The 27,857-nt window shown below is 46.1% G+C and overlaps 1 protein-coding gene across 1 annotated transcript; it reads left to right on the top strand.

The window, feature by feature from the left end:
• The first annotated feature begins 69 nt into the window (after positions 1-69).
• Positions 70-27,838, top strand: LOC115323493 (glutathione hydrolase-like YwrD proenzyme). The gene is made up of 10 exons (XM_042290091.1): positions 70-82; positions 1,601-1,754; positions 6,506-6,656; positions 8,464-8,667; positions 10,454-10,706; positions 12,406-12,571; positions 13,128-13,287; positions 14,716-14,886; positions 17,399-17,493; positions 27,595-27,838. The coding sequence occupies exons 1-10, from the start codon at positions 70-72 to the stop codon at positions 27,836-27,838; spliced, it is 1,611 nt and encodes a 536-aa protein (XP_042146025.1).
• Positions 27,839-27,857: the final 19 nt, after the last annotated feature.

The raw sequence follows: 27,857 nt of genomic DNA, 5'->3' as shown, positions 1-27,857 counted from the left end.
GCAGGAATCAGCTGCTTTCCCGTGTTGGGAAGAAGAGCGGCGGCTGTGAGTGACGACGGGTTAGCAACAATGGCCGGCATCGGTATGTATAAAAGTTTCAAATAATTAATTTTTAAGAAACAACGCTGTCACCTCTCAAAACGGGAACTGACGCCCTCTTCTAGGAATATATCCCTCCTGGAACGTTGCTGTTAGGAGTATTCAGTAGAAAGAAAGGGGGGAGGGGGGCTGCACAGTATAGCAGGTAGAGACTACTCCATTCGCACGAGGTTGACCCACTGATCTTTACTATAGGGGGCTGGATGACGCCGGTGCATAGCTTCTCTCCGAGTCGGGCGCAAGTGAAGCCTCCGCAAGTTTGGTGCTTGTACCAAGTTTGGTGCTGCCTCCGCAAGTTTTGGTCCATTCCTTCTCGTGTCTTTGAGTGGGCTTTAATAACCACGTTTTGAATTAAAACGCCCGAATAACGCATTTGAAAGTGAAACATATCTACACTCGATCAACTAGTGTTTAAAAATGTTAGTATCAAATGTCTTAACAAAATACTTTTTGGATCTGTATGCGCTCTTACTGCGCAACAAGCAGGTTCTCTTGAGCTAGATGACAAGCAAAAATGCAGCGCCCTTTTCGCTTTTCGAACCGGCACTCGGAAGAGTTCCAAAGCCTGTAAAGGGCTCACTTCAGTGATAAGCCACTTACTTCAGGCGTATTCATACAGGCTTGCTCAATGCATCATCCATCCCCTTATTTGAGATCAGTGAAATTTCCCCAACCTCTTCTTGAATGGACCAGAACCTGCGTGCTTATTTAGACCCCAGTACCTTTCCAGCGAGAGGAACATTCCGTGAGAAATCTGAAATGGCGGGAAAAAAAACTTTCACTTCTAAAACGAAGAGGAGGTATGTTTTTATGTGTTTCAACACCCCCTGGGGAGAAAAGTCGTAGTGTCGACTATTCGGTTCTCCTACTAGAATCCAGCGAAGGTGGCACACGAGCGCTGCTCACTGTTCCGCTAAGACTCTGGTTTAGTCAGGGAGAACTCGAGACCCATTCGGGCGCTGGCACGTCACTCTTGTCAAATTCTAGTGGGTGACTTAGTTATCCAGTGCTGCGACCTCGTTATCGAGGAGACGCAGCACTTCCCTTTCCCTTCTCTTGTCGAGAGCAGAAGCAAACATTTAGTTACAAAAACGGCTGCCCCTTTCGCACGCGAGTTCTCTCCCTTACAGCTACCCACCGACGTGAAAGCGCAGATGTTTGGGACTTCAATAACACAAATAAGACTGTGCTTCATACCTCGTCCGGCCAGTAGAGAGCCTAGACCAAAGAGAGGGAGCAACCTCAACGAAGGGGAGTGTTTGCGACTTCATGGCGGTCGCCTATTGCGCCATTTGGTCGCAAGTGCGTTATCGGATCACGAGGACTAAAGCGGGCGGAAAGACTGAGACGCTGGCAGACGACCGACGCTGTCAGCACCTCCCCGCAGCTCGTATTGCAAACGCGGCCCACAGGTCACGTGATCTGGTCGAGCCGTTGGAAACTCTCTGAAACGTAGGCTCTCTACCAGCCTATGTTTAGTATGGCACCGTCTGTTTTCCAGAGACGATGAGAAGGGGTGGCAGCGCGGGCGATGCAGCCGTGGCAATGGCCGCTGTCCTTCAAGTGGTGTCGCCCATTGGCTCTGGTGTCGGCGGAGACTGCTTCGGAATCTTCTACGACGCTTCCACCGGCACAATACGCTGCCTTGACGGAAGGTAGGCCCCACCGATGCCTCCAAGGTGACAAATCCGCGGGGCTCGACTTATACGTCACCTAATGGAGGCCGGCACGGGCCGCAGATTCGATATGAGTGCTGCATCAGCGTTCGACTGGGAGTCTTTTCCCATCCCGATTGCGCTCACTCACCTCACTCACCCTCAGCGATCAGGTGGGAGGTGATGGTGAGTGAGTTCGTAAGCCTCAAAAACTCATGAGTTTGATGTTGAGTGAGGGACGTGGGGAGTTCGGTGTGGGGCGCGAGTTCAGTAAGGGGCGTGAGTTCGGTGAGTGCATGAGTTCATTGAGTTCATAAGTTCAGTGAGTTCATGAGTTCGATGAGTTTATAAGTTCGGTGCGGGCGTGTATTCGTGAGCTCGGTGAGTTCATTAGTTCGGTGAAAGTAGTTCTGGAGGTCGGTGAGTGTATGGGTTCGGTGAAGGACGTGGGTTATGGAGGTCGGTGAGTGCAAGAATTCGTTGAGTTTATAAGGTCGGTGAAATCATGAGTTTGGCGAGGCATAAGGTCCCTCAGGGGCCACGGGTTTGATGAAAGTTTACGGGGCGACGTCGAGGAAGGGCGGGTCATGTGACATCTCCGTGCATTTCCGGGGAAGTTTAATCGACGCTCGCTTCGCAAGGGCGCTGTTAGCTCGAACGGCTGTTTCCCTGCGAGGTATAAGAAAAGAGGAGTGGTGCCTATTTATTAATCTCCACTTTTGGGCTCTGGCTCGTTTCGCGGCGGCTTGGCGCTGACTCTTGCCGCTGGTCGCTGCTTCGTGGCAGGGTGACGAGAGACAGGGCAGACTCTCCCGCTCGCCTCGGCCGCTTTCCTGTAGGCTGCAAGGTACCGATACTCGAGCGAGAATTTGTTGTTTCGTGAAGGAGGCAGACGGGCGCTACGTCGGTACAGCCGAAGGCAGACGTTGCTATCTGGAGCGCGCTTGTCTTATGCGCGTTTGCTAATAGTGAATCCAATATTAAAAGGAAAGCCGGCTGGGAACTGTCGAGATTCGCCTCCATACTTGTTTTAAAACCATCTGGTGGGCTAGTTGGTTGTACGATATGAGGGTATATAGCCCGAAACAAGTTTGTTTTTTTGCCCTATATATCATCATGCCATGCTTGTCTGTTCTAGTTGTAGCCTAGAATTCGGTATAAAAAAGTACGCGTACACGTGTTCGTGCTCGGGTACCTTCGAAATGCCGGACTTGTTCGTAATTTGGTTTAAAGCGATGCTGAACAGAAATCTGGATTCCTCAAAACACGCGGCAAAAGCGTGCAACCGGATGCTACAAACACCAAAACATCACTCATACAACGATATCTCGAACGAATGACCGTATTTTTTTTTTAAAAAAGAGGCGCACTTGGCAGGAATGTTGACGCCATGTTTTTCCGAGAAGGAGAGGGAACTGCCTCGCTTCTTCTCCGCCTCGCGGCCTTGAGGGCGCGAAGCGAAGAGAGGTGAAAACTAGGTATCTTGACGGTCACGCGCCTCGTCGGCCTGGTTCAATCTCGACCTCTTTCCAAAAATACGGCCGTCCATTTGAGATAGCGCCTTACGAGTAGTGTTGTAGGGATTGTAGCGTCCCGCCTGCATCTCCTGGATTGTTTTTTCTGAAATCCAAATTTCGGTTCACCATCCCTTTAAAAGCTGCTACATTTATTTGGTAGCGTGAAAACACTAATTCGATTACAGATTGCCATTGAACAATTGAAGGCGATAAGTTTCTAGATTACATTAAAAGCGATATGAAGCGATCTTTTAGTTTCACTTAATATTCGCGATAAAAAATCGACGTTTCTGACCTGCTATGCGACACCCCATTATCCACATAAGAGGGGCTCATTGAGCATAGTCGGAATACTGCCTGCACCTTAAATTGTTTCGAGGGCCGGAGAAAATGTTTTCTTAATTGCTCCAATAGTGTTCATAATTAGTTATGATTTTTTATATTATTATTTATCAACCGGCACTGACCCAGGTGCATGTCTCAGTCCTTCACTAGGAGCGCTATTTGTCTTTTTAAAAGCACGATTTATATTTATACGAGTAACTAACACGGGGGAAGGTGGAAGAAACAACCCTAAGTAATAAAACAAAATATTTGACATCTGTGCATGTGCATGCGTATACCGAAGCAAACTTACCCGCCGGAAAAAATTAAACGCCCCAATTTTTTGTATTCAACAAAACACATCTCGAAGAGTTGTAGACCGTTTAATTAGGTTGCATGAGGGTGCCCTTCCTCCTTCACAAACATAGCCTGAATATCCGCATTAGGCTATCGGTAGTTACAAGTTAAGTACTCTAAATATACAAGGTAAAATAGCTTACGTTACACCAGTAGGACGTTTATTCATTCAAATTAGTGAATAGCAATTAAAAATTGCCCTCTACCAGAAATAATAAATGATTTTAACAGAAAACGCGACTTTGTACATTTATTTTATAAAAATTTGTACTCAACGTATTGCCAAGTTTTAATACAAGCAAAAATTGTATGAACAACACAAATACCGAAAGCATCTGACACCGATCACGATTTTATGGCAGGATCCATAAAATATAACGTTTTACGAGGCACAGAGTCGGTAGATTAGAACGTTCTGGTTTTAATTGGTATGTGTGCACAACAGAAAACTAGACACGATAAAAAAATGATATTCAATAATGTGGCACGCATAAAGTTCTTCAAAGGTTCATTCTATAAGAAAAAATATATCCACCAGGCAGTTATTTTAGAAAAAATAATTTGGGTGAACGATGATAAATATAAAAACATACTGTCCTGAAATAGTTCTACTCGACAATGAATTGCCTTGCAAACAGTCCTGCCATTAATGAGAATTTCGCAATATGCTACGCAGAAATGAAGCACAATCCCACGGTGGTGCGCGTTGGAATAACAATGCTACTGAGTAAACAGCGATGCAGACGCTCTCTCAGTACTTGCCCGAAGTTGTCGCGAATGCTTGAAAGAAACATTGCACACCGTAAAGAATACTTCTTCCCGAAACTCGGGATGATGCACCTTTGTATGCCAGCAAAGCGCGCAATCCTCAAGCGCTCGGCTGCCGCGCGAGCGGAAGGAATCGAAGCGAGACGAACAAAACTGGAAAACATTTCTTCACTTGGCGACGTGACGGCTGGCGCGGAGCAGCGGTGGGCGGCAGCGACCGTGGAGAAGTTGTAAAAGCCGCGCAATCCGCGCGCAGCACGAGCGTCAGCGCCTTGAATACGGTGAGGGCGGGAACTACTTTCGAGTGAGTTAGGTCGGTGCGAGAGTGAGTCCATGAGTTCGATGAGGAGCGTGAGTTTGTGAGTTAGGTGGGTTCGTTGAGGGGCGCGAGTTCATGAGTTTGGTGAGTGTTATGAATTCGGTGAGTTTGTGTGTTCGGTAAGGTCCGTCAATTCATGAGTTTGGTGAGTTTATGCGTTCGGTGAGTTCGTGAGTTCTTTGAGGGGCGTGAGTTTATGAATTTAGTGAGTTCATGCGTTCGATGAGTTCGTGAGTTCGGTGGGGGCGGGAATCCATGAGTTTTGAGAGTTCATGCGTTCGGTGAGTTCGGTGAGGGGCGTGAGTTCATGAGTTTGGTGAGTTCATGCGTTCGGTGAGTTCGTGAGTTCGTTGAGGGGCATGAGTTCATGAGTTTGGTGAGTTCATTCATTCGGTGAGTTCGTGAGGTCGTCGGAGGGCGTGAGTTCACGAGTTTGGTGAGTTCATGCAATCGGTCAGTTCGTGAGCTTGGTGAGGGGGTTGAGTTCATGAGTTTGGTGAGTCTGGTGAGTATATGAGTTCGGTGAGTTCATTAGTTTGGTGAGGGGCGTGAGTTCCTGAGTTTGGCGAGTTTATGAGCACGGTGAGTTCACGAGTATCTGAGTTTGTGAGTGAGGACTTGAATGTGAGTGCGGCCGGGAGGGAGAGGGTGAGTGAGCTTTAACTTTTCTCATGAGAGATTTGTAATGAATTCAACCAAAATCTCGATCTCTGATCTTCATACGAGACAAACCAATCTTCTTAATTTATAAGAATATAAAAACTTACCGTCTAATCGCTGTCGCTCTGTTCTTGCGAGCAACAAATGAGACATTCTGGCCGTGGATGAGTAGTCTGTAGGTACGATAACAATAGTGGTTGCTTCTTCACAAGCCTTTTAAAGGTAGATACTGCATGGAAATGGGAGACGACTCCTCGACAGAACACGAACACTACCTTGAATCGTTATAAATTACGAAAAAATACTGTCGAAAACATTTCTGCAAAGAAATGCTTGCAAGAAAAGCGTCTAGAAACACCAAATGGCATCGAAATCTTGAAATGCTATAAATTAAAATTAACTGAATCAATAAAATATCTCTTTTGCACGAAAAACAACCTAGAAATTCTACTTTGTAAATGCATAAATTATTGAACAAATATGTGAACGCTCGAATAACGTCACCGACAGTTCGTCTGCAAGTATTCGAAGTGCGTGGCTCTGATGAATATGCCTATACTGGTACTGCTTTATTTTTAGCCTCCTCGAAAAACCACACTATAAATATTTTGGTGTCGAAACAAACCAAAGTGATTAAGTATGTGAGCTATAGAAAAAGCAAAATCTAAACGATAGTCGGATACCTTCGCATAGACAGAGACAAATAACTCTCAAGGATACTCCAAATGAAATGATTCAAAATGCTTCAAGAGCGCGAAGGTTTCGAGACTCACGATGCTGAAATCATTGCTGAACCAACCTCGTAGCGGAAGGAGCCCCGCTGCTTTGACTAAGGAGCACCTGATATCTGCGGAAACGGATGGATTCATCAAAGCTGATTCTCGGGGTCTCCTAGCCACGGTACCGGGAGCGGTAAAGGCCTGGTTTGAGACCGTGGAGCACTTCGGAAGTGGAAAGGTGAGGCTAGCTGAACATTACAGAAAAATGAATAATCCGGCTAGGTGGTGCACGAAAGAAAAAATAATCGCCTCAAAGAAGGGACAAAGAACAAGAGGGCGACATGCAGATGTAATTAGCTCTCCGTGCCGTCTTGTTCTCTGTCCCGCTCTTTGAGGCGCTAGTTTTTCTTTGTGGGTAAACATTTAAATAGTACGATAAGTTTATTATAATTCAATGGGAATGTATCTAACTCAGTTGTATCCCGCCATGGTGTTCTAATGCGGAGGAAGTGTTGGCCAGGCGAGGGCATATCCAATGGCTGCTGAACAAGTGATAGTAAGAATACCACAGAAGACTATATTGCCTTTACCATTCAAAAGGTTTACACTCAGGCTAACAGTGGAATACGCCTTTCAAATGGCTTTCACCTTTGCAATTCTGTGTTTATAAATTTTGAACATTCAAGCGATGAAGCCAACTTGCTCACCACATATTAAAAGAAAAAAAAGAAGAAATCTGTCACCCGTTTAGTTCGTGCTGTGTTCCCCATAAATTTAGAAGTGAGTCAACAGATTCATAATAGTAATGCAACGATTACGTTTTTTTAGTTAAAGAAACGAATTCTAGTCGACGCTTTTTGTAAAGTTGCCTTGATACCCACAATCACCTTTTGCCACATGCTTACGAGTTTTGCAATTCTAGCTTACAAAACATTTCCGAATCTCATAACGCAATAAAAAAAAAAGAGCCGCAGATATAGTCGTAACTTGTTCACTTTACTCTCAAGGCCACAAGTGCTAAATGCAGGGAGACCGTACAGCCAGGATAACTGAGATGGTGTAACAGAGTCTGGCATATGCGAAAGTACATGAACACGAAACATAAATTCCTAATAAATTTCTAAATCGTTTTCGCTGCCAGATAATAAGAAACTTCTACCTTATTCTGGTTCCTTCGTGCTTTGTAATAAAACAATTTTTGTTGGGCAGTCTGAGTGATGAAAATGAGGCGTTAATTAAAAGCTACAACTTGTCGCGAAGGTTATTTGATAAATGACAGGCTTTACACAAAAAACTTTCCAGAGGCTTAGTCAAATATTCGGTTAGGAAGTTATTAATGTCACATTTATAGCCAGTCTAATAAAAACTTCACATATCAATGTTTAGAGCAAAAGTTGTATATTACTGCCAGCTAAACAGGAGCCCCGTTGTATACGCTGCGTCATGGTGCACGAAGGATTCCCCGGATTTATTACCGAATGCAAGGTTCACAATATAAAATATTTAACCTAATAATAGTTCACCCGATATAAACTAAACAAAATTACTTACTTTATTCAAAAATAATGCAGAAAACTAATAGGCAGGGATAACAAATTTCAATAAAATGTACGCCACATTGAATTGTAAATAAAAAAATAACATGTGTGGGTATGAATATTTTTCCTCTTCATGCTCTTAAAGGTTTTGCGTTATTTGTTTTTGCTCACATATTCAAAACTTTGTGTTTTATTCTGACTTCTTGAGTACTTTGTGGTGATTCTTTTCTTGATATTTATATATCATCAGGAAGATGCCGATCATTGTGAGTCTGTAAGTTTCGTATGAATGCATCTTTTTGTCCATTCAGCTTATGTACCTATGTGAATTACAAGAAATCGGTGCCACGTCAGGCTTCTTAGCCCCTTTTACTGGCCCCTCTTTTGGCCCCTGTCCGAAAAGAAAACAAAACGGAAGAACCTGCTGTAGAAACGTGACCTTGAATGACCAGCTCTAGAGTGTCGCCATAGTTTGAAGTTCGATGTGAATTGAAAACCACCTTTCAGCTCTCCATGTCGGAGATCCTGGAACCTGCCGTTCGCTTCGCAAAAGAAGGTTTTCCCCTCAGCGTTCCGGGGGCCTTGTTATGGGAGAGAGCCAAGCCTAAACTGCTGAGGATGCACGGTGGAAGAGCCTATCTTATCGACGGGGAGGCCGTCCCGTCTCCTGGAGACATTTTGAACAACGTCCCAATGGCAGGCCTGCTGAAGGTTTGTCAGATCAAAGGTCATCCACGGGCGATTGTAGGGCGTGGTTAAAGTATATTTTTATTTTTTTATATCTATTTATTTATAACAGCACTTTTAAAGTCCACGGGGCGTTACAGAGGGAACGCGGCAACTAGAGCAACAGCATATGAAAATAATAAGAATAAGGAGAAAACGTCGTTAAACATAATCCCAAGATACTTGCAAATAAGAGCAGTTTTAAATGAATCTAGTGTGGGTATCGATTCGAGAGATGCGGGTGGGTGTAGATTTTCAAGAATCCCACCACAACACTAAAAAAAAGCCCGTGCGTCTGCTTTCCTGCGCAACATTCGAAAAGCCAATCATCGCAACTTACGGAGGCAGCTCAGCGAATGACGATGCAGAAACGTATGTTAAGACCAAAAAACGCAGTCTGAGTTGTGACATTAAGCAATGCAAGCGTGGCGTTTTGCATTGCTTGATGTCAAAACTCAGACAGCGTTTTCGGTCTAAACGTATGTTTCGGCCTCGTCATTCACGAAGCTGCCTTCATAAGTTGCGGTGATTTGCACTCCAAGTGTTGTGCAGGAAAGTAGACGCACGAGCTTTTTTTTTTAGAGAGAAGAACAACATAATGTAATTTCGAACAACACACTTCCGTTCAAAAATCATAATAATATATTAGCGGACCCGCGATCGACAGAAATCAGAAGCCACAAATGCAACAAAAAAAAACAAAAAACATTCGAGCAGTCGGCGTCTGTTCACTTTACAGATGATGCAGACATACCTCCAAGGTGTCCTCTCCAGACTTTGTTAGCAGTGGCCAGATTTATTCCGCCTCTCATTTTTCTGTGATCTATAAGACTTTTCCCCCAAATCAATCCCTAGCGAATAATGAAACGACGGGGTGCTTCCCAGCGCTGTTCGGACGTAAAAAATATTTGTGTAAATGAGCCAAAAAAAAACTGAGGGCAATGAAACGCTCATATTCTGTGAGCGTAGATTTCTGAGAACAAATGCAAGAGAACAGCTTGTTTTTATTTATATATGTACGAGGCGAAAACCGAAGAAAAGCGTAGATTGGCGTTGCTACGCACATAAAGCACCTCGTTGTACAAACACTTTAAAGCATCTCAAAAGTAAAGCAGATCCAGCAGATCCAGGTGTGTTCCCCCTGTTGTATTCCCAAGTCCAGCCCGCCGCTCGCACTCTCGTGAACGAACGAAGAACTAGAGGAGCGAGTACAGCGCGGAGACGGTGGCGGAGACTGTCGGCTTTAGTGTTGCTGTTATAACATGGTTCTGGTAGGCATGTTGGTGCATCATGCAGTTTTAACGGAAAGTGGGAGCAGCTTAAAATATAAATCGTTGTGATCCGCTTCGCAACCTTTAAAAAGCAACGTGCTCATTTCCTTTACGCACGTCATTTCCGTCACTGTGCTGCTGCCCTGACCGCTTCGCATGTGTAGTCAAGTAAAGGAGTTTTTGCACACTTACGTGCATCAGCAAGCAGGCACATGGGAAATTCAAAAAAATGTATCCCCTTCTCTTCCGATATCTTGGAACTACCGCCCCGCCATCTATAGGGTGTTGGAGTTGAGAACAGTATTTTTATTTTCTTGCGTATTTGTTTTCTTCCCTTCAAAAAACCCACTCACGAAATTGGAGTATAACAAGTGCATAATCTATACGACATTTTTGTGGGAAGTTTAACTGTACTCTGCTTGTTGGTTTATTTCTAACTTTTTTGCGCCCAAATAGCACTCGAGGACAGGCTTTATAGTTGTGGCCGTCTCTGCCCACAGAGGATAGCGGATGAAGGTCCCAGCGCCCTCTACATGGGTCCCGTGGCCCAAAACATCGTGGAGGCGGTGGCGGAGGTCGGAGGACTCATGACCCTGGATGACCTGCGAAAACACCTCGAGTCCTCCGAGCCGACGGTCTTGCCAGCCATTTCAACGACCTACAGAGGCACCAGGGTGCACACGACGCCTTTGCCGAGCCAGGGAGTCATTTTGTTGGACGCTCTCAATATCCTCGAGCTATTCGATCTTCAACGTGCGTTCAACTGGCATTTATACCTACGCAGCCAAAGCAGCCAAAGCAGAATAGAAAAAAAAATCTACTGTTATCATAATTAGAATTTTGCTCTTCTGACTTAAAGCTCCATGACACATAGACCGAAGCAAGATGTGGATTCAAACAAATATTACTCTGCTTCCTCCTCTCCTAATTCTCCCTCTTATTCTCCTTTTTTTCTTCCTCCTCCTCCCGTTCCACTCTTTATTAGAGAAATAAAAGGAAGAAAGCAAAGAAGTTAGCCTGGAAGTATTCTTCTGACTGGCTTTGTTTGCTTCTTTCCTTCGCCTTCCTTTCTTATCCTCCCCCTCCTTTTCATGGTCCTTTCTCTTTTTGCTCTTCTTCTTCTATTTTTTCTCCTTCGGTTATTATTATTAGCTTTGTGTTTCTCAATCGTCGTTGCATGCCATCACTAAAAGCATTGAGGTGGATTAACCTCTACAGCGAAGTTGAAACACCTCGCCAATTCAAACTTCCAGCACCGGTGTCCTTTGGTTTCTCACATTTTCGCTCGTATTTAACTAATTTTTAAAGTCTTTTATGAACAAATAAGAGCAAACTGTAATCTGAAATTAGAACAGGATTTACTTTGCGCGCACAGACACCAATAAGAAGCTGGTAATCTTAAGAGCACCACCCGAGGTCTTAGTTCGTAAAATGGAGACGGATGTGCGTAAGGATGTCGCATATTGGCCAGAAACGTATTCCATACCGCACATGCCAAAGTTCAAGCCGACTCTTAGTAATAATTAAAATCACAACGTGTTCGTTGGAAGTGCCTACCTTAAGGTTAAGTTAGGTACCTCCATGGCTTTATGAGTCATGTGCCTTGGCGATAAATCTTTATACAGAGTTCTCCTAACAAGAAAGAGACCCATGCCCGTTGCACCATGAAGTTAATATGCATTTGAAGTGATAATGAACTCAAACGAGAAACCATAGAGTTCGTAACTCAAATATTGTACAGAGGTGAAGTCCAGTTTTCAATTTCCCGATTAAATAACAAGCAAAGTTGTATGGTGGTAAAATCTATTTTTACTGCTGTAAAAACGAAGCTGTACATTACGTAATTTGCTGTGATTGGACTAACCAGTAAAAAATTGATTGGTGTTTGCAAATCCCAGATAGAAGGAAACATGTAGATTCCACCTTGTAGATATGATAATCAAACCATTCGGTTATACTAGAAATAATAGGAGCTCGGTACAGAGGGGCAATACATTTATTTCTACCATAATTTTAACTGTAAGTGCAGGCTGGAACACATGATGCGGAAATATAGACCTAGAATCAGACGAATACTGGACCATCGAAAAATCATTGCACACCATTTTCGCACCCCCCCCCCCCCCCAACACACACACACGCGCGCACACAGTCACACACAGAAATCGCAATGCTTTACTATTTCTTCAAGGCTCGGCGCGGATTTCTCGCGCCAAGCCGTCTGAAAATCGGAGGCTTCGTCCGAAAAATATCCGGCGCTCTGAATCTCGGAATCGTTTCCGATTTTCGCAAGAGGGGAGAAGTCTAGCTGCCGTTCGAATTTCGTTCGCGGTTTCTGCAGTGTAGTCGGTCGTTTTTCGCATCATGTGTTCCGGCCTTTACACTCACTATGACTTGCCACCTACCCAAGTAAAATTATAATACTAAAAATATTACTTTTTGTTTTGCCTAGCTACCAAGTCGAATCCAGCAAAATACTATCACCTTGTGATTGAAGCGATGAGGTTGGCCTCAGAAGACGGCTTGCTTCACGTTGCCGATCCACAGTTCTCGAAAATAGACCAACTGATACGGAAGGAACATGGCGAGAAGAGGAAAGAACTCCTTGATGTCGAGAGGTAAGGCTGTGGGCATCATGGCACATATACTGGGTTCGTTATTTTTTAATGATCTGTTTCTTCTAACGGCGATGGGAGAAGCTCACTATCGAAGCATCTCCAGGCTCGGCTTAAGATGATGCTTAATTCCGGGGAACTGCTCAAGGTTGAACGTCGAGCAACGTTTCACAAGGAGGCTGACCTACTTGAGAAGCTTGAAGAAGCAAGTCTTTGGCAGAAACGTGAACTCTGCTTCTTCCGATGGTCCAGCGTTATTTTCCTTTCAAGGCATGCTTATCCAAGTTATGCCACGTTGTGACACTCACTCTTCCACTAGATGGCGTTGGCTGTCCGCCCATTCTCTCCGATTTTCGTGAAATGCCCCTCTAGTGACGTCACAGCCGTAAAGCGGAGGCATTGCGAACGCCTTGAATTTATCTACTTGGTGCTGGCTATGGACGTCCACCCAAGCGAAGTCTTCTTTCTAAACAAACAACTTGAAGAAGAAACAAAGCATACTATGGTGTAAACAACGTCTCATTTTTACCACTTAATAACGCTCAAATTCATCCGCTAGGTTCGTGCCCCGTTGCTCGAAGGACCTACCCAATGGTAAACAGGGCGGCACTACCTTCATGGCCGCTGTGGACCCGTGGGGAAACGCATGCTCCTTCATCACCAGCATCGCTCATCCCTTTGGCTGTACCACTGTTTCAGAGTATGGATTCGGAGTACACGTAAGTCTTGCACTGCCCGTCTATTCAATATAATTCCTTAAGTTTTTTGGTCTTGTCACTATGGATGGCACATTCGAAAGGCCCGTTAACTTAAAGATAGGCCGGCAAAAACAAAGAAAGAATGGAATATGGAGGTTTCACAAATAAACGCAAAAAACAAACAAGCGAATGAGCACACTTATTCTACCATATATTCTTCTATAACATAAACATATTACTATTAGAGTTTCTATAAGGAGTATCCACTATGCGCCATATTTGTGGGTGCCGTCTAGAGGGCACGCTCAGAACGAGGCCACATTAATAGGCTGCTAAGACCGGCACTCCTGATGATGTGGAATGCACGTTGCAAAAGAACCGTGGAAGCTCGCCATCAGCACGCGCTCAGCAGTCGCGCACACAACTATGGCCGCCAGTGAATACTTCCTATACTAGTCAATGACGAGCTGAGAGCTATAGAGCGCCTCTTTCGAGCGGCCTACTTACAGCACGCGTTCGTTGCTTTTCGTTGTTTTTTGTATGCGCGTGCACACTCGATGCCCCCTACACGCCGAAGCGTTACTAAAGGTCTCGCGCTGGAGGCGAGACAACTGAAAATTTACCCTGCCCTTTCCATCCTGTCAGTGACTATAGTTTGTTGACTCTATCCTGGGGGACAACCCTCTGGTGTAAGGCAGTGAAAGGGCGGACTCACGCTTGTACGGGTACACCTTGAGCGCCGGTTATATTCTTCACTTTAAAGGCCCTTATGGTTTCGAGTTTGTTTCCCATATAATACTGGAAAAACTCTGTAGTTATAGCCTCTGTATTTTAGACGAAATGGTATTAGAAGAGTACGTATGCAGATGTAAGTCACGTCGCTTCAACTCGAGCCCCTGAGAAGAGTAGACATTAGACATGTGTGACAAAGTGAATCACGTCCTTGAGCATCTATGCACATGCGTTTTGTTCAATGCGCGACAAGTCTGGCGCCAACAGGACTTCAGCGATTTTTTGCATTTTACTTTCAAAGGTATCAAGCGAACATCACAATTTACCACCTCGGTAAAATGCCCAAGCTGAGTGATTTCCGCAACTATAGTAATTTTGATGACTCTCCTTCGATACGGAAAGGGGGGAACGGCAGTGGCCAGATTTCGTATATCCATTCCCTTGAAGCATAAACTGCATTTTCTTGAAATGTGTGTGTCGACGAGTACAAACATCACTAAGTGAATTTCCTGTTACCATTTGAAATTCGTCATCACGCAGTAGCTGTGTGTGTGCGTTGGCTATCATCGTCATTGTTCTTATTTGTTCCGAGCTTCAGTAAGACGCAGAATACACGTCGATATTCCCCGCCCAAAGCTCGTATATTAACAAGACATGTTGTAGATGTGGTGATCCTTGAAAGTGACTCTCGATCTACTTCGGAACTCTTACTTCTAGGCACGTGGCGATGGCTTCAACACAATGCTTGGACACCCCAGCTGCGCAGGACCATGCAAGAAGCCTTTTCACAGCTTGATGCCAGTGTTGGTCACAGACAGCTCCTCAGGAAAACTGTTGTCTCTAGTTGGTACTGTGGGAGGGAGTGCACAACCGCAAGCAATCTTGCAGGTAACTACTCTGCTTAACAGTGAGCCCAATTCAAGGTGCACTGAATCAATACAATGTTGCTTCACTGGATGTTCGTTTGAGAAGCTGATTAAAATCTGGGAAATCATGTACCAACTTCGACGCAGGCGCTTACACCTCCACAAGGTGACCGGACTTCACGGCACATTTGTAGGGATAAAGTTTTAGAAATCAATATTGTTTTGAGAACAAAACTCCACAGAACGAATTAGGCTCTGACAATTATAATGAGAAACACATTGGTTTCTATCTCATGATCTTGCCACATAAAATTTTGTAGTGCTATTTCTAGCATCAAAAACATCTTAACTAAAATCTATGCCTCTCTTGTCTGAGTTGCTTAAATTATTGCTGGTGAAAATATTAAATTACAGATGTGTTACGAAGACAGTTTAATCTTTAAGATTACTCAATCCCCTGCCGTTACCATCAGGTTTGTTTTGATCACACCATCGCCCAACAGCACCGTCTTTTGTTCGCCAACTTGGACACTGCAATTAATTCTTTTTTGTTTTGCTTTATATTTTCATATACATTGGATTTTATAAATTATTGGCGCTATTAAGCTGAATAATAAAGCCACGTCGTTGTTCATCGATCAACGGCGTTGGTCGATCTGCGTAGCGGACTCGGACGATCTCCATCCGCCCCTTATAATTTTAAGGCTTACAAAAATTAGTTTAGAATTACGTAAATTTAGAAGCCGAGCTCGGCTGAATTTTTTTCCAATGCGCCCTAAGCTATTAGCGCCGTGTAAGCTAACCACAGGTCTCACCAATTACCATCAGCTTTGCTCCTTTAACCACTGACAGCTTCAGTACGATGCGATGCTCAGGACAGCCGACGCGCTGCGTTTCTTCAACTGTCAGTAACTATAGGCCATTTTCTTTGAAAGTGCAATAAAAAAAAATAATGAAAAAGCTCCAGGTGAACGCTACAAGAACCAAGAAGCGCGAGATCTGTTAAAATGTTTCGAGTATTCTTGTAAACCAACTTGCCTCCTCCAAGACGCTAAATTGTACAGCCAAGGGCCCTCGCTAATTCTGCAACTTTGATGTCAGTGTAGCATTTATGCTTTCTAGCACTGGTGACGAAGCAAACGCTGCGAGCTTGCAAAGACGGAGAGAATGAAAGCCGCTTTGGACGAATGCAGCGGTTCATGTTTGTAAACAGTAAAAGTGCCTATAATTACTGAGACTTCAATTTCTCAAGAAGAGCAGGACTTAAGGAAATGCTGAAAAGGCTTTTGAAACAAACGATTTAGAGCTAAATTTTACAGTGTTTTATCTAGTGACTCTGAATATCTCATTCGTTTCCCCGCAGGTGTAACTAAACTGGATAGAAGCCCCGGAAGACAGGGACAAAGTGAAGGAGGTAGTGAGAACACGGAGCGCATCGTTATTTAATTCATAATGTCCCTGTCCTTCAGCGCTTCTGTCCAGTCATGAAACAACTATCTCAAGTTAAAATTTTGCTGTAATTAAACGCGAGAAAAGACGAAAAACCTCCGACCAGTCGTTACGTCATAAAGGGATCTTTCTCCCACCAAGTGCGTGTCGCTCATATGGGCAGCGCGTGCAGTTGCAAGCTTGCCAGGTATATTTCCTCTCTCTCACACCAGTCGTGACGTCTTTTTCTGACCTTTGTGGAAATAAAAAAATGGGCGTGCACAGCTTTGATAGGCGCTGAAGATGCGCGAGAGCGGAGATTCCATGAAAAACTCCTTTTATAACGTAACGCTCCGGGAAGTAAGGGTTTCAGCGGCATTTTGAAAATGATTTGCGCAGCGTCCGTGCACCAAATTGAAAAATGATCTCAATATTCGTGAACCGGGAGGCCAAATGAAGACGATTTAAGAGTTTTTACTCAGATACAGAACCGCTTCAGTTTCCCTTCAAATAAATCGAAAAGAGCCTCAAGTTGATTTGTCCTTGAAGCATCTAACATTGATTCCACTCTAAGCCTTGAAATCGGTTGGGGATCGTAATCATTGGATGCGTTTGATTTATCTACACTACCTGCACCGGTGCAGAAAAGTGTAGGCAAGCTCACTTCCGGTATGTTTATTGAGATAAGAATGGAAGTGCATCACCCTACGTTTTTCTGCACAGGTGCAGGAGATGTGGGTAAATCGGACGGAGCTACTTTCAGTCATAAGAAATAAATCTTTGCAATGCGTGTGCACCTCTGCAACTCCGGCCGCGCGCCTACACTCTCAAAATCTCAATCATTAGGTAGTTCGTGAATCACTATACTTAAGGACAGCTTAAAAAGGGCGTGACTTTATGAATTAATTATGTTTGTTATTCTGGATTCGTAATTTGTTCTCCGGCAATCGCTAATGCATCAATCTTAGTGGTCGCAGCAATAAAACTCTCGAGAATCACCACGCCTAGAGGTTCTTAAGCTGTCAATGGTGGTAGTTCCCACGACGAAAAAACATAATAATTGGCCGGAAAGATAGGGCGCTGCAATGAAATTGTTTGTCTTTCAGGTTTTATTGAACATGGTCGAGCACGGTCTAAACCCCCAAGAGGCGATTGACAAACCGCGCCTGAGAATAGGATGGAGCCGCAACTTTCATCCAGAGTGAGTATTATGGCCATCACTTCCTGGCAACATGGCTCCACATTTACTCCAGTAATTAATATACCTATTTTATGTTTAAAAATCAAAAACGTTTCTACGTAGTACCGGCAGGAGGATTGCCAAGAAGTAGCAATTGTCGCATTATGCGTTCTTTTCTTAATGATCGCGTTGCAATTCAACGCACAGTTGCTGCTAAAGTCACCGAGATCTTAAGCGTGGTAAGTACTGAGCAGCTTGTTATTGGTCCGCAGTGAATAAGATTGCGACCTCTCACCTCTGAGCAAGTGATGCGGCAAAACCAACACCTGCGTTGCTGAAAGCGTGAGTTTTCTTCAGGACTAGGTAACGATGGTGTAAACCTAGTCCATCTGTTGCGCAAGCGAAGGGATCCAAAACCCGCAGCGGGGTGGCCATACCATACCCGCGTTCAGCAACGGCAGCGTACAGAGTGTGCGACAGGATGTAAGCGTCAGCGTCCCGTTCCGTCCACGTGTATACGGGCTCTAGGGACTCATCGGTCCTCGGAGGGGGCGGCAGCTCAGCGAGCAAGCCCGCTTGAATAGTTTGCGCCTCAAGGCAAGCTGGACATGTACAAGCCCCCTTAAATGTCTCCCGCCTCATCCCCAGCCAGGTTGTGACGCGACATAACTTATTAAATGTCTTGCTGTCACTGCCACGACCGGCCAGAGCGAAGTCGAAAAAAGAATCCCATAAATCACCTCCGTAGCTTTCTAGAAACCACCCGCCATGAACGGAAAGGCGTCACTCTGTCCTTCATTCACTGTTGGGATGACGCGAAGCAACAAGCCGTCTTGGTCCAGCAGATACGAATCGTAGTGCTCATTAACTCGCCCGCCAGCGTCCCCGGTGTCAACTGCTATTCCCGCAATTTTTCAGACGCCTGCTAACAAACTCGTCCGCCCGCGTTCCCGCTGTGAATTGCTGTTCCCGCAATTTTTCCAACACCCGCTGACATCTGCCCCCTGGGCCTCGAAAAGCGCTTAATTTTTCACCGTATCACCCCAAGCCTAAATCCTAAATCTGTCTTCTCGGTTCAAATCCTAAATCCTAAACACTAATAAAACCAAATCCTAAGTCTGCAACGAGTCCTGGGTGTTTCGTTCCTGCCCAGTCGTTATCCTAACTTCCTGCGAACATGCGGTGTTTCTTCTCTGCCTCCAAAGTCGACTTACTTACATCTTACCCACGCTCCTCGCCACCACCCCTGTTGCATCACCGCCTCCCAACCACTATTCTGGGGTGCTCAAGAGAGTGCGTCCTCAAACTCGACCTTCGAGTCGTTTCGGTACTCGATTCGAGGAGGCACCTGCTAAGCACTGCTGTAAGGCAAGTCGCCAATATTCCAACAGACTTTGTCTCAACGGGCATCGTTAGCGTTAGTGAACAACCCGCTCAACGATTCCTTGGGACTCACTGGGGGCGAACAGAAGCAAAGACATACTCACCGAGCCCCACGTTGGGCGTCGTTTGTGGTATTCTTTGTTGTAATCTCGCTCTATTAATAATCGCCACCCGATCGGTGTGTGCTTCGTTCGTTTCCCAGGGAGTGACGCACTGCAACGAGAAGACAGCGAAGTGGTTTACAGTACTTCCCGGTTACCCGTCCTCGAGAGCCGGCACGCCGGGCCCGCAGACCGCGGTTGTCTGGTAGGATAGCCTCACCTGTCACAACGCGTCGTTCAGAGCTCGCAGTCGGAGTCCGTGTCCAGGCCTGCGGATCGTCCTTCCCACGCCAGCGCTGCGTAGGCTAGCTGTCCCGGGCTATCGTAGTTCGGGTCTTGGTGCGGAATCATTCTGGGATTGCCATGGTCCAGGCCGGTATGGCTAGGACTCTCCCTTTCATTCGGTCCTGGTCAGAACCTCGCTGTTGGGCGAGGCTGCCTGGCCCCAGCCTCGCACAGCACTCACAGTCTGGCGCCAGCTCGTGACTCTTCGGTCGACCGTCTGTCACGTGCCCTCCGCCCCGTTTTTTCCACCCATGTTTCCCACAGACTTTAAAGCCATGTGATGCAATGTAATTAGCTGTTTTAGGAGTACGCCGAAACCGAGCACAATGTGCAGACTGTGTAGGAGAACGCAATATTGTAATGGAATAATATATAGGTGAACGATAAACAAGAATAAGTTGCTTGATCAAAACAGTCTCTTCTGGACTTGGGCTAAAACACCTACCACGAAAGCATGCCAACAAAGGTTTTATTTGCAATAAGTCCGCAGTCATTGAAAGCACACACAAGCCAACAGACAGGTTTTGCTACCTTGGGAGCTCTCGCATACACAACAACCTCCGGCCAATAGATCGGTCATTCTATCAGTCTTTCCTAGTCTCAGGGTGCAGCCGACTGAACTCCACGCAGAGCTTGGCTGCTATGAACTAGTACAACTCGGCGTTCCGCGATGCACTACCGGGCGCTTCTACTAAATTTGGCGTTTTCATGTTTCAAACTTCACTGTACTTTAATAAAGGAGGTTACCAAGGCCCCGTGATTGAAACAAAAGGGAGGCGATGTTAGCGGCCTTTAATGCCCCCAGAAATAACTCTTACAGAGTGATTTACAAAGTTTTTGTGGTTGACACAATGGGTGGCCCCTTTGTTACCCCCCCCCCCCCTCCCCCTTACCTTCAGGCTCGCCCCAATGGTAGCTCCTACAATAACTTTAATAAACCACGTTCGATCTCAGTCGACCAATTGGCACCTTGGCCTCTTTTCTGTTTTAGGAATTGGCCTTAAGCGAATTGCCCTATCAGACAAATGTTTCTTGTAAAAAATTGTCCGTCGACAAGTGGGCCTTCAACGAGTTGGCCTAATTCAACAGGACACACATGTCTAAAGAAGGTACACATCAACACCCAAACCAGACTCCGCACCAAAGAGTTGGTAGATTGCATCCTGATACGCACAAGAAGAACGAACACGGTCAAAGCGAACCACCGAACGAGCCCTAAGCAACAAAAGGAACGAGGTAAACCAACTACTCACAAAACATAGAAATTGAAAGACGTTTACAAATATCTTTAATGCTAAATTAGAGCTCAGGTCTTGAGGTATTTTGATTTTGTGATATACCGTGACAAAGAATTTGGGGAAGAAATATCTGTATGTACGTACGTATATAGACCTCGTAATCCTGTGTACATAATTAGTTTTAATACATATATATATATATATATGTTTATATATATATGTATAAATTAATTCTATTAAATATGACCGGGCATTGCGGTGTTGTTTGGAAGAAACCAGACTAAAACCTGCCTTCTTGACTAAACACCCCGACTTGAGCTGCACCAAAAGAGCCGGGAAAGGTGTCTACGAGCAGTTTTCACGTGTTTTCTGCCTGCACAGTTCGTCTGCAAACGTAAATAAGTGCCGTAAAAAAACAATAAAAAAACCAACAACAGACGTCGTTGGACCGCGATTGCTTCTACGGGAAGCATTTCGGGTTGAATTTATGGAGACTTTTGGTGGTCATATTTTATTTTTCAATATGAGCGTGGGAAAACTCTTCCGAACCACTCGCAAACCACGCTCAGTGCGTCTTGTTTTTCCAACGACCGTGCGTTCGTTCAAACTGTCGTACGCCCTTTCAAAGTCCTCTGCTTTTGCAAACTGTCGTCTTCTATTTCGAGCGATAACGGCCCGGAGACCACGCGTTGACGTAATTGCGATCAGAAGGTGCTGCAGGCCTCACAAGACTTTTAATTTTGAAGATTCGTGGTAAGTAGGCTGGTTGTAAAGAGTGAATAAAAAAGTATGTTTATGATTGTTACCGGTGGCCAGCACCGACTTGTTACGCCCGATTCACATGGTCCGATTGTGCTTTCGATTTTTAGTGTCGACGTTGGGCATAGCAGCTACCGCCAAAGCCTCTTTTGCAGTCCGGGTGACGTCGCGACTGAAAGTAGCGATCAGAATCTCATCACCTGGGGCAACCACAGGGAATATATCGCGGCATGTCACATTATTCGCGCGAAGTTTTGCGGTCTAACGAGCCTCGTTAATATTTTCGAATCAGCTAAAGCAGTCAGACATTGCTAGGAAGACGTAGACTCAACAATTTCAAAGCGCAAAAGGGTACGGGGACTCACACCGACGCCGACCACATCGCATTTCAATCGTTTGTTTATGGGCGACGGCGGGCTTCTTGCCATACTCTATCGGACATGCGCTGCACCAGCAGCGTCCGCTAGGGCACTCCGGTTTGTTTGTAAACATGAGGTGATGTACTAATCCCAGGCGTGGTGGTTCCTATGCGTAAGGTAAGGAGGGAGCTTGTCCCTCCAAAAGACAGACGACCTTGCGACCAGTTTTCCGGTGAGGAACAGCCCCCTGTGCCGAGTGTCCCTATGGCCAAATTGCCTAGATCCAGAACGCCGATGTGTTGTCCTGTGACAAGTTTTCCGGTGACGAGTGCGCCGGTTCCCCCCAAAATTAAACAAAGGAGCATTGGTAGATCCTTCGGGAATTCGTTAGCTTCGCCCTTGGGAAGCGCCATCACATTCCCGTTTGAGAACCGCCTTACGCTAACCCTTTCACTTTTTGCTTTTAGAGCGCAGCTCTTAGGGGCCCGTTTCCAGCCTGAGCGGCGTCGGCGTCGCCGTTGGCGTAACCGCGCCCCCCCCTCTCCTCCTCCTCCCCTCCTCCTCCTCCCCCCTCCCCCTCCTCCCCCTCCTTCTCCTCCTCCTCCCCTCATTGTGTAGTACGGTCCGGGCGGGTCACGTGACCTCGGGGGGAGGGGGTCACATGACCCGTTTCCAGCCTGTGCGGCGTCGGCGTCGGCGTTGGCGTCGGCGTCGCCCCTCCCCCTCCTCCTCCTCCCCCTCCGCTCCTCCTCCTCCCCCTTCCTCCCCCGCCAAGGTCACGTGACCCCGGGGGGTGACTCCCCTCCCCCGCCGAAGTCACGTGACGGCCCGCCCAAGGTCATGTGATCCCGTCCCCTCGAGGTCACGTGACCTCGGGGGGAGGGGTAAAGGAGAGGGAGGGGGAGCAGGAGGGGAGGAGGACTAGCAGGCATGATCACGAGGGAGGAGGAGGAATATACCCTCCACTCCCCCTCCTCAAGAGCTGCGCTCCAATTCGGCGTTACAGGAAATTGTAAACGGCTTTCACTTTTTTTTCTGTTGCTTCCTTTATTTCTTGCTGCCTCGTTTTGACTTCGTTACCGGGTCAGTGTTAGAGTTTCCCAAAGGAGCACGTGTGTGGTGTTTCCAAAGGGTGACGCTAACGCATTCCTTGAAGATCCACCAATGGATCTTCTAATTTTTTCCGGCTTTGGGTATTTTTTTTTTTTTTTTTGTTGTTGTTGCTAGGGGCTACTTCTGCTCCTCTGTCTCGTTCGCCCTCTATGCACACTTAGAAGCGGCATCCGATGCCTGACTCTGGTTTCACTGTTCGGCGGTTCGGCAGCCCGTCTCCTTCGGTCACAATCCGTCTTCTTTTGCCGCCTACTTGGACCAGCGCTAGCACTTGGTTCCCACTCCATTTTGTAGCACAAAGCAAGGCATACGCGCTGCGCACACCTGCAAGTTCAGGCTCGCTCTGGCATCTGCGCGCGCATTGGCTTCCGCCCCGTGACGTCACGTCCCTCTCGCCTTTGTCCTTTACCACTCTCCTCCTCTCTACGCGGCGTGCCTCTGTTTCGAATCTTTGGTCCACAGATGGACGACATCACATTTTGCTGTCATATAAGTAATAATGGTAACGCATCAAAAATGGTCATAGATTAAGTAACGTTTCCATGCTATTGCTTAGAGAAACGGACATGTTGCTAAAACAGTTCGCGTGCCTATCAATTACCAACGACTCTCAATGAGCGTTTGTAAGAATCCCCTTCCCTGTGGAGCACTTCACTATTTTCCCAACTGACGACACAATTGCAACAGGGAGAGAGATGATTCGTTGATTCTCAACCCTCAAATTAGTTTTTTTATTTCTCGTTGTGTTCTAGGTGACTTTATTACAGGTTACTTGAACATATACGAGCGGTGAAAAACAAGGCTGATTGTTAAGAATTAGCGAATTATCTCTTCCTGAAGCAATTATGTTGTTGATGACTGATAGTCACGCGAATCGTTTTATCAACAACTCCGTTTATCCAGGCAATAACATGAAAACGTTTCTTAATCCACAAGAATATTTTGTTTTTTACTTCTAGCTGTTGATTGACCTAAATGTTTTGTTGCTTCGTGGTCGTTCGGTTGTTCACCTTGACTACGTTATCGCTTGTTCTTGTCCGTATCAACCTGCAAGATACCACCTAATTGTTGCAGACTCTGGTTGTGAGTTGATTACTTTGGGTACGTACGTGTATCCTGCTTGAGCACGCTTGACGTCCTCATTGTCTCCCGTGTCTTCCTTTGATCTGTTCGGGTTTTTTTCCTCAGCAGTGTTTGAAGATTCGTGTTGTCTTGCCTCTCCCGGCACCGTTCTATAGATATTTCATACTACATTTCGGAATTATTATGTTTTGTTTCTCCTATTTTAATTAGGGGACTAAATAAAAAACTGGTGCGTAAAAGATGCAACTAAAGCAATTTATGTTTGCTTCTAAATTCAAAATAAATAATGCGGTATGAGTGCTAAGACAGCAGGAGTATATCCTGCCCCAAGAAGGGCGTCTGATAGGTCGGCTTTAATTACGAAACTTTTAGTTTTACAAATTATCTTTGGCATTTGTCGCGATCTCATAGGCTAAGGGGTGATAGTAAGACGCTCGCCACGTCCTGCACTTCTTTGCTGGTCGCGGACCATGTAGTTTACTAATGTCCACGTATGGTTTGTACGGATCATTAACGCAAGAGCACACTGGCCTCTCCATGTCGAAATTGTCGGCAGTGAGAAATGGGCTCACGCTGACTGTGTCCGCGAGTCATTTCAAAAACCAGAAGTTTAGCACACTACGTCATGGCGCTTTTGCAGAACTTTAGATACTCAAGATACAAAAAAGGGTACTCAACACAATTTAATTTGGTTGCTGGTTTTGCTGCGCTTGTTTATTTTGTTTATGCTACCATTTTCAGCGCACCGGACCTCTCCCAACTCCTGCTAGATAAGGAGGCCTTAGTGTTGAATTTTTCTGCGTTACTAAACAAAGTAGAGTTCACAGACTGGACAGGAGTGCCCTGTCAGCCTTCGTCTGAAACTCGTGTTAAATCGGCGAGGGCACAAATCCCAGCCGATAGCTAACATTGCTGTCGTGTCCATTCTGTGCGGTGCCTTTCTTTAGGGAGGCAGGAAAATTTAGCTCTAAAGACTTTTTTACCTATACTCAGCGTCAACTATATCGTGTTACATTGCTAAGGCGAGCGTAACGCGCACAGCGCTGGAGACCCCCGCTGCTGGAAAAGCACTTGGTTTCATCTTTCGTATCATTCGCACGCGCTCGCGCAACTATACTTTGTTTCACCTTAAAGAGACACTGAACCCCCACCCCTTTTTCCCAATTTTCTTTATAATTTTTTGCCAGGCGATTCAATTTGGTGTCAGAAGACTACCCAATTCATATTTTGCTACAGAGTCGCGTATATTTTTGATAAAGCCAAGAAACGAAACTGCTCGAAACCGACACCGAAACCTGCGCACGGAGGTCGGAGAAATATACAGCAGAAGTGTGTGCCGGAAGTCACGAGGCTACACCCGACCGCGCTTTTTTTTTCCCCTTTCCGATTTTTTTTTTTTGTCGCGCGCAGCAGACGACATTGCAGCGTTGCGGGTCCGTTTGCCGCGCGACTGCTTTGCAGTTATGTTTGTTCCGCTCACTTTTCTGGGCTTCAAGGTGAGTTAATGCTGAATGCTCGTTTTGAATGCCCGTAATCGGCTCCGTAAAGAATGCCCCCAAGATGTCCCGTGAAGAGCTGCCTTACAAGTTCTGCATCCAAAAGTGGCATTGTGCGGCAGAGTCTGCACAAGTTCCTGAAATATCAACGGGATCAAGACAATTGGGTGGCTGCAATTCCGGCAGAACAGTTACGGGATCCTCGAAAAGCGAATGCTACCCGAATTATGTGCTCCTTGCGTTTTGTGGAAAGTAACTAGATTGAGTTCGCATGTCTCAAAAAGGGATTCCTATACCATTTAGTTCAGCGACGTTTCGTTCACAATTTTTAGAGCGCAGCTCTTAGGGGCCCATTTCCGGCTTGAGCGGCGTCGACGTTGGCGTAACCGCGAGGTCACGCGACCCCCTCCCGAGGTCACGTGACCCCCCAAGTCACGTGACCCCCTGAGGTCACGTGACCCCTTCAAATCACGTGACCCCTGAGGTCACGTGACCCCCCGGAGGCCGCGTCACACCCCTGAGGTCAAATGATCCCCCTGACGTCACACGACCCCCCCCTGAGGTCACGTGACCTCAAGGAGTCACCAATCCCTCAGTACGCTTCCATCCTCCTCCTCAAGAGCTGCGCTCTAACCGGCGTTACAGGGAATTGTAAACGGCTTTCATTTTTTCTTTCAGTGATAATAGGTAAAGGGAAATGTAAATATCGTAAATGTAAATGTAAAACAGGTTGCCCACGCTTTGGATCGAACCTGGGTTCGCTGCGTGTGAAGCGGACACCTTACCACTGAGCTACTCACTTCATTTTTCTTCTTTTTTCTTCATTGCAAACATTTGTTTTCTTTATTACCGAACTGCATTAGAGTTCGAAATAGTCGTTCTGACAAATCGTTTTATACGAGACCCATTAGGGGGCAACTGCCCGAGCGCTGTCTTCGGCCACGAAAAGGGGAGACGCCTGGGCGACATCTTAGTGCGAATCGGCTTCGTGGTCGGGCGTGGTATCTTTCGAAGGAACAGAAATTCGCCGGTACCGCGAACGACAGTTCTGAACCAGAGGTCCTCCCGCCTGTTGTCCGCTGCCATCGCCGTCCAGCCCGCGAGTCCAACGATACGCGATACGACGCCATGTTGAGAATTACGCAATGAACGCACAGGAGGCTTCCGGTTTTCTGTGCAACTTTTCTTTTTTAAGTCAACGTATTTGCAGCTTTTTAGAACCCGCAAAAAATGGGTTTCATTTTTCGTTCTCTTTTTAATATTGAGCGTGCGCCATCAATGACCCACGACTTTGATGAGATCTGGTCGTTGTCGTCTAAACCTTAGAAAACGGCCCGTGACCCCGGAAAAGAGAGCGAGCGCGACTCAAACCGGCCAGTTCTCGATTGGCGGTTTCGGGGCGGAAAGAAACCGAATTTCGAGCTGCCAATTGTATTCTGGGTAGTTGGGCTCTCATATGTCATGTAGAACTAAAAATCTCGATGAGCATAAGTACCCTGTCAGTGTCCCTTTAAGTCCTGGCGTAGTCGACGCTACGAGCAGAGGGGATCATTCGCAGAGCGTCCAAAGAGCACCATCATGGTGTTCGTTATGATTCTATACGTGTTCGATCATCGCTGAACCAATCATAAACATCAAAGGCCCCGGAGAAAATAGATCGAGGGTGCGGACGAGCTCGTAAATATTCACCACGTTGAATTAACCTGAGCCTGGGGTAGAAGAGAATCATCAAAGCGTAGAAAGGACAGACAATAGACAGAACGACGTCTCGAAGCCAAAACCTCTTCCATCGTCCTGTCTACTTTTAGACGTCGTCTTGCCTATTTTTCGTCTTTTCTACGTATTGCCAAATCTGAGGTTAATTCATCATGGTAGAAAAGGCTTCGTGACTGGCGCTTTTGAGGCCGACTGATTGCTCCCGTTACCTTGTAGCGGCGGCTGCGTTTGGATGCAAGCTGAAACGAAGGAGTGCATTGACAACGTTAGAGTACTGTGGAGGTGAGGCTACGCTAGCCTTGGTGACGTAGCACATAATAGTTGACGCCGTAAATATTTTTTTTAGTGTGGGAGCACCACGGTGGCTAGGCTAGCCTTAACAGTGTAGCAAGAAGAAGGTGACGCTGATTTAATAAAGGTTATTATTATAATGTAATCAAATGCAATGCTGTCGTCGTGAGGTTGCACCCTACTGTCATTTTCTGATGAGCCATATTAAACAACTGAACGTAAGGTGCATGTCAAGTCAAACCGTACAAGTACCTATCCTTGTAACGAGCTTCCGAACATTAAGCCCTCTTTGTTTCAGTGACCCACTCACGGTGGAAGACGACGTCGACGCTGAATTAATCGAGGGCCTGAAGGAAAGAGGCCACGCTTTCAAGCAGGTCGTCAGCGGCATCGATAGATCGGACATGGGCCACGTCCACGTCATCTCCAGGGGCAGGTGGTGGGACCCAGAGACGCGCGGATCAGATGGCCAAGGGACTGAGGATGGCGTTCTCTGGTGCGGTGCAGATCAAAGATGTGGCGGTGTCGCCATGGCTTACTGAGAGAAAATTCGGACACGGT

This window comes from Ixodes scapularis, unplaced genomic scaffold (assembly GCF_016920785.2).
Source record: "Ixodes scapularis isolate PalLabHiFi unplaced genomic scaffold, ASM1692078v2 PGA_scaffold1__304_contigs__length_218370807, whole genome shotgun sequence".
NCBI lineage: Eukaryota > Metazoa > Arthropoda > Arachnida > Ixodida > Ixodidae > Ixodes > Ixodes scapularis.
The sequence above is the reverse complement of the archived record's forward strand: the minus strand, read 5'-3'. Positions and strand labels throughout refer to the sequence as shown.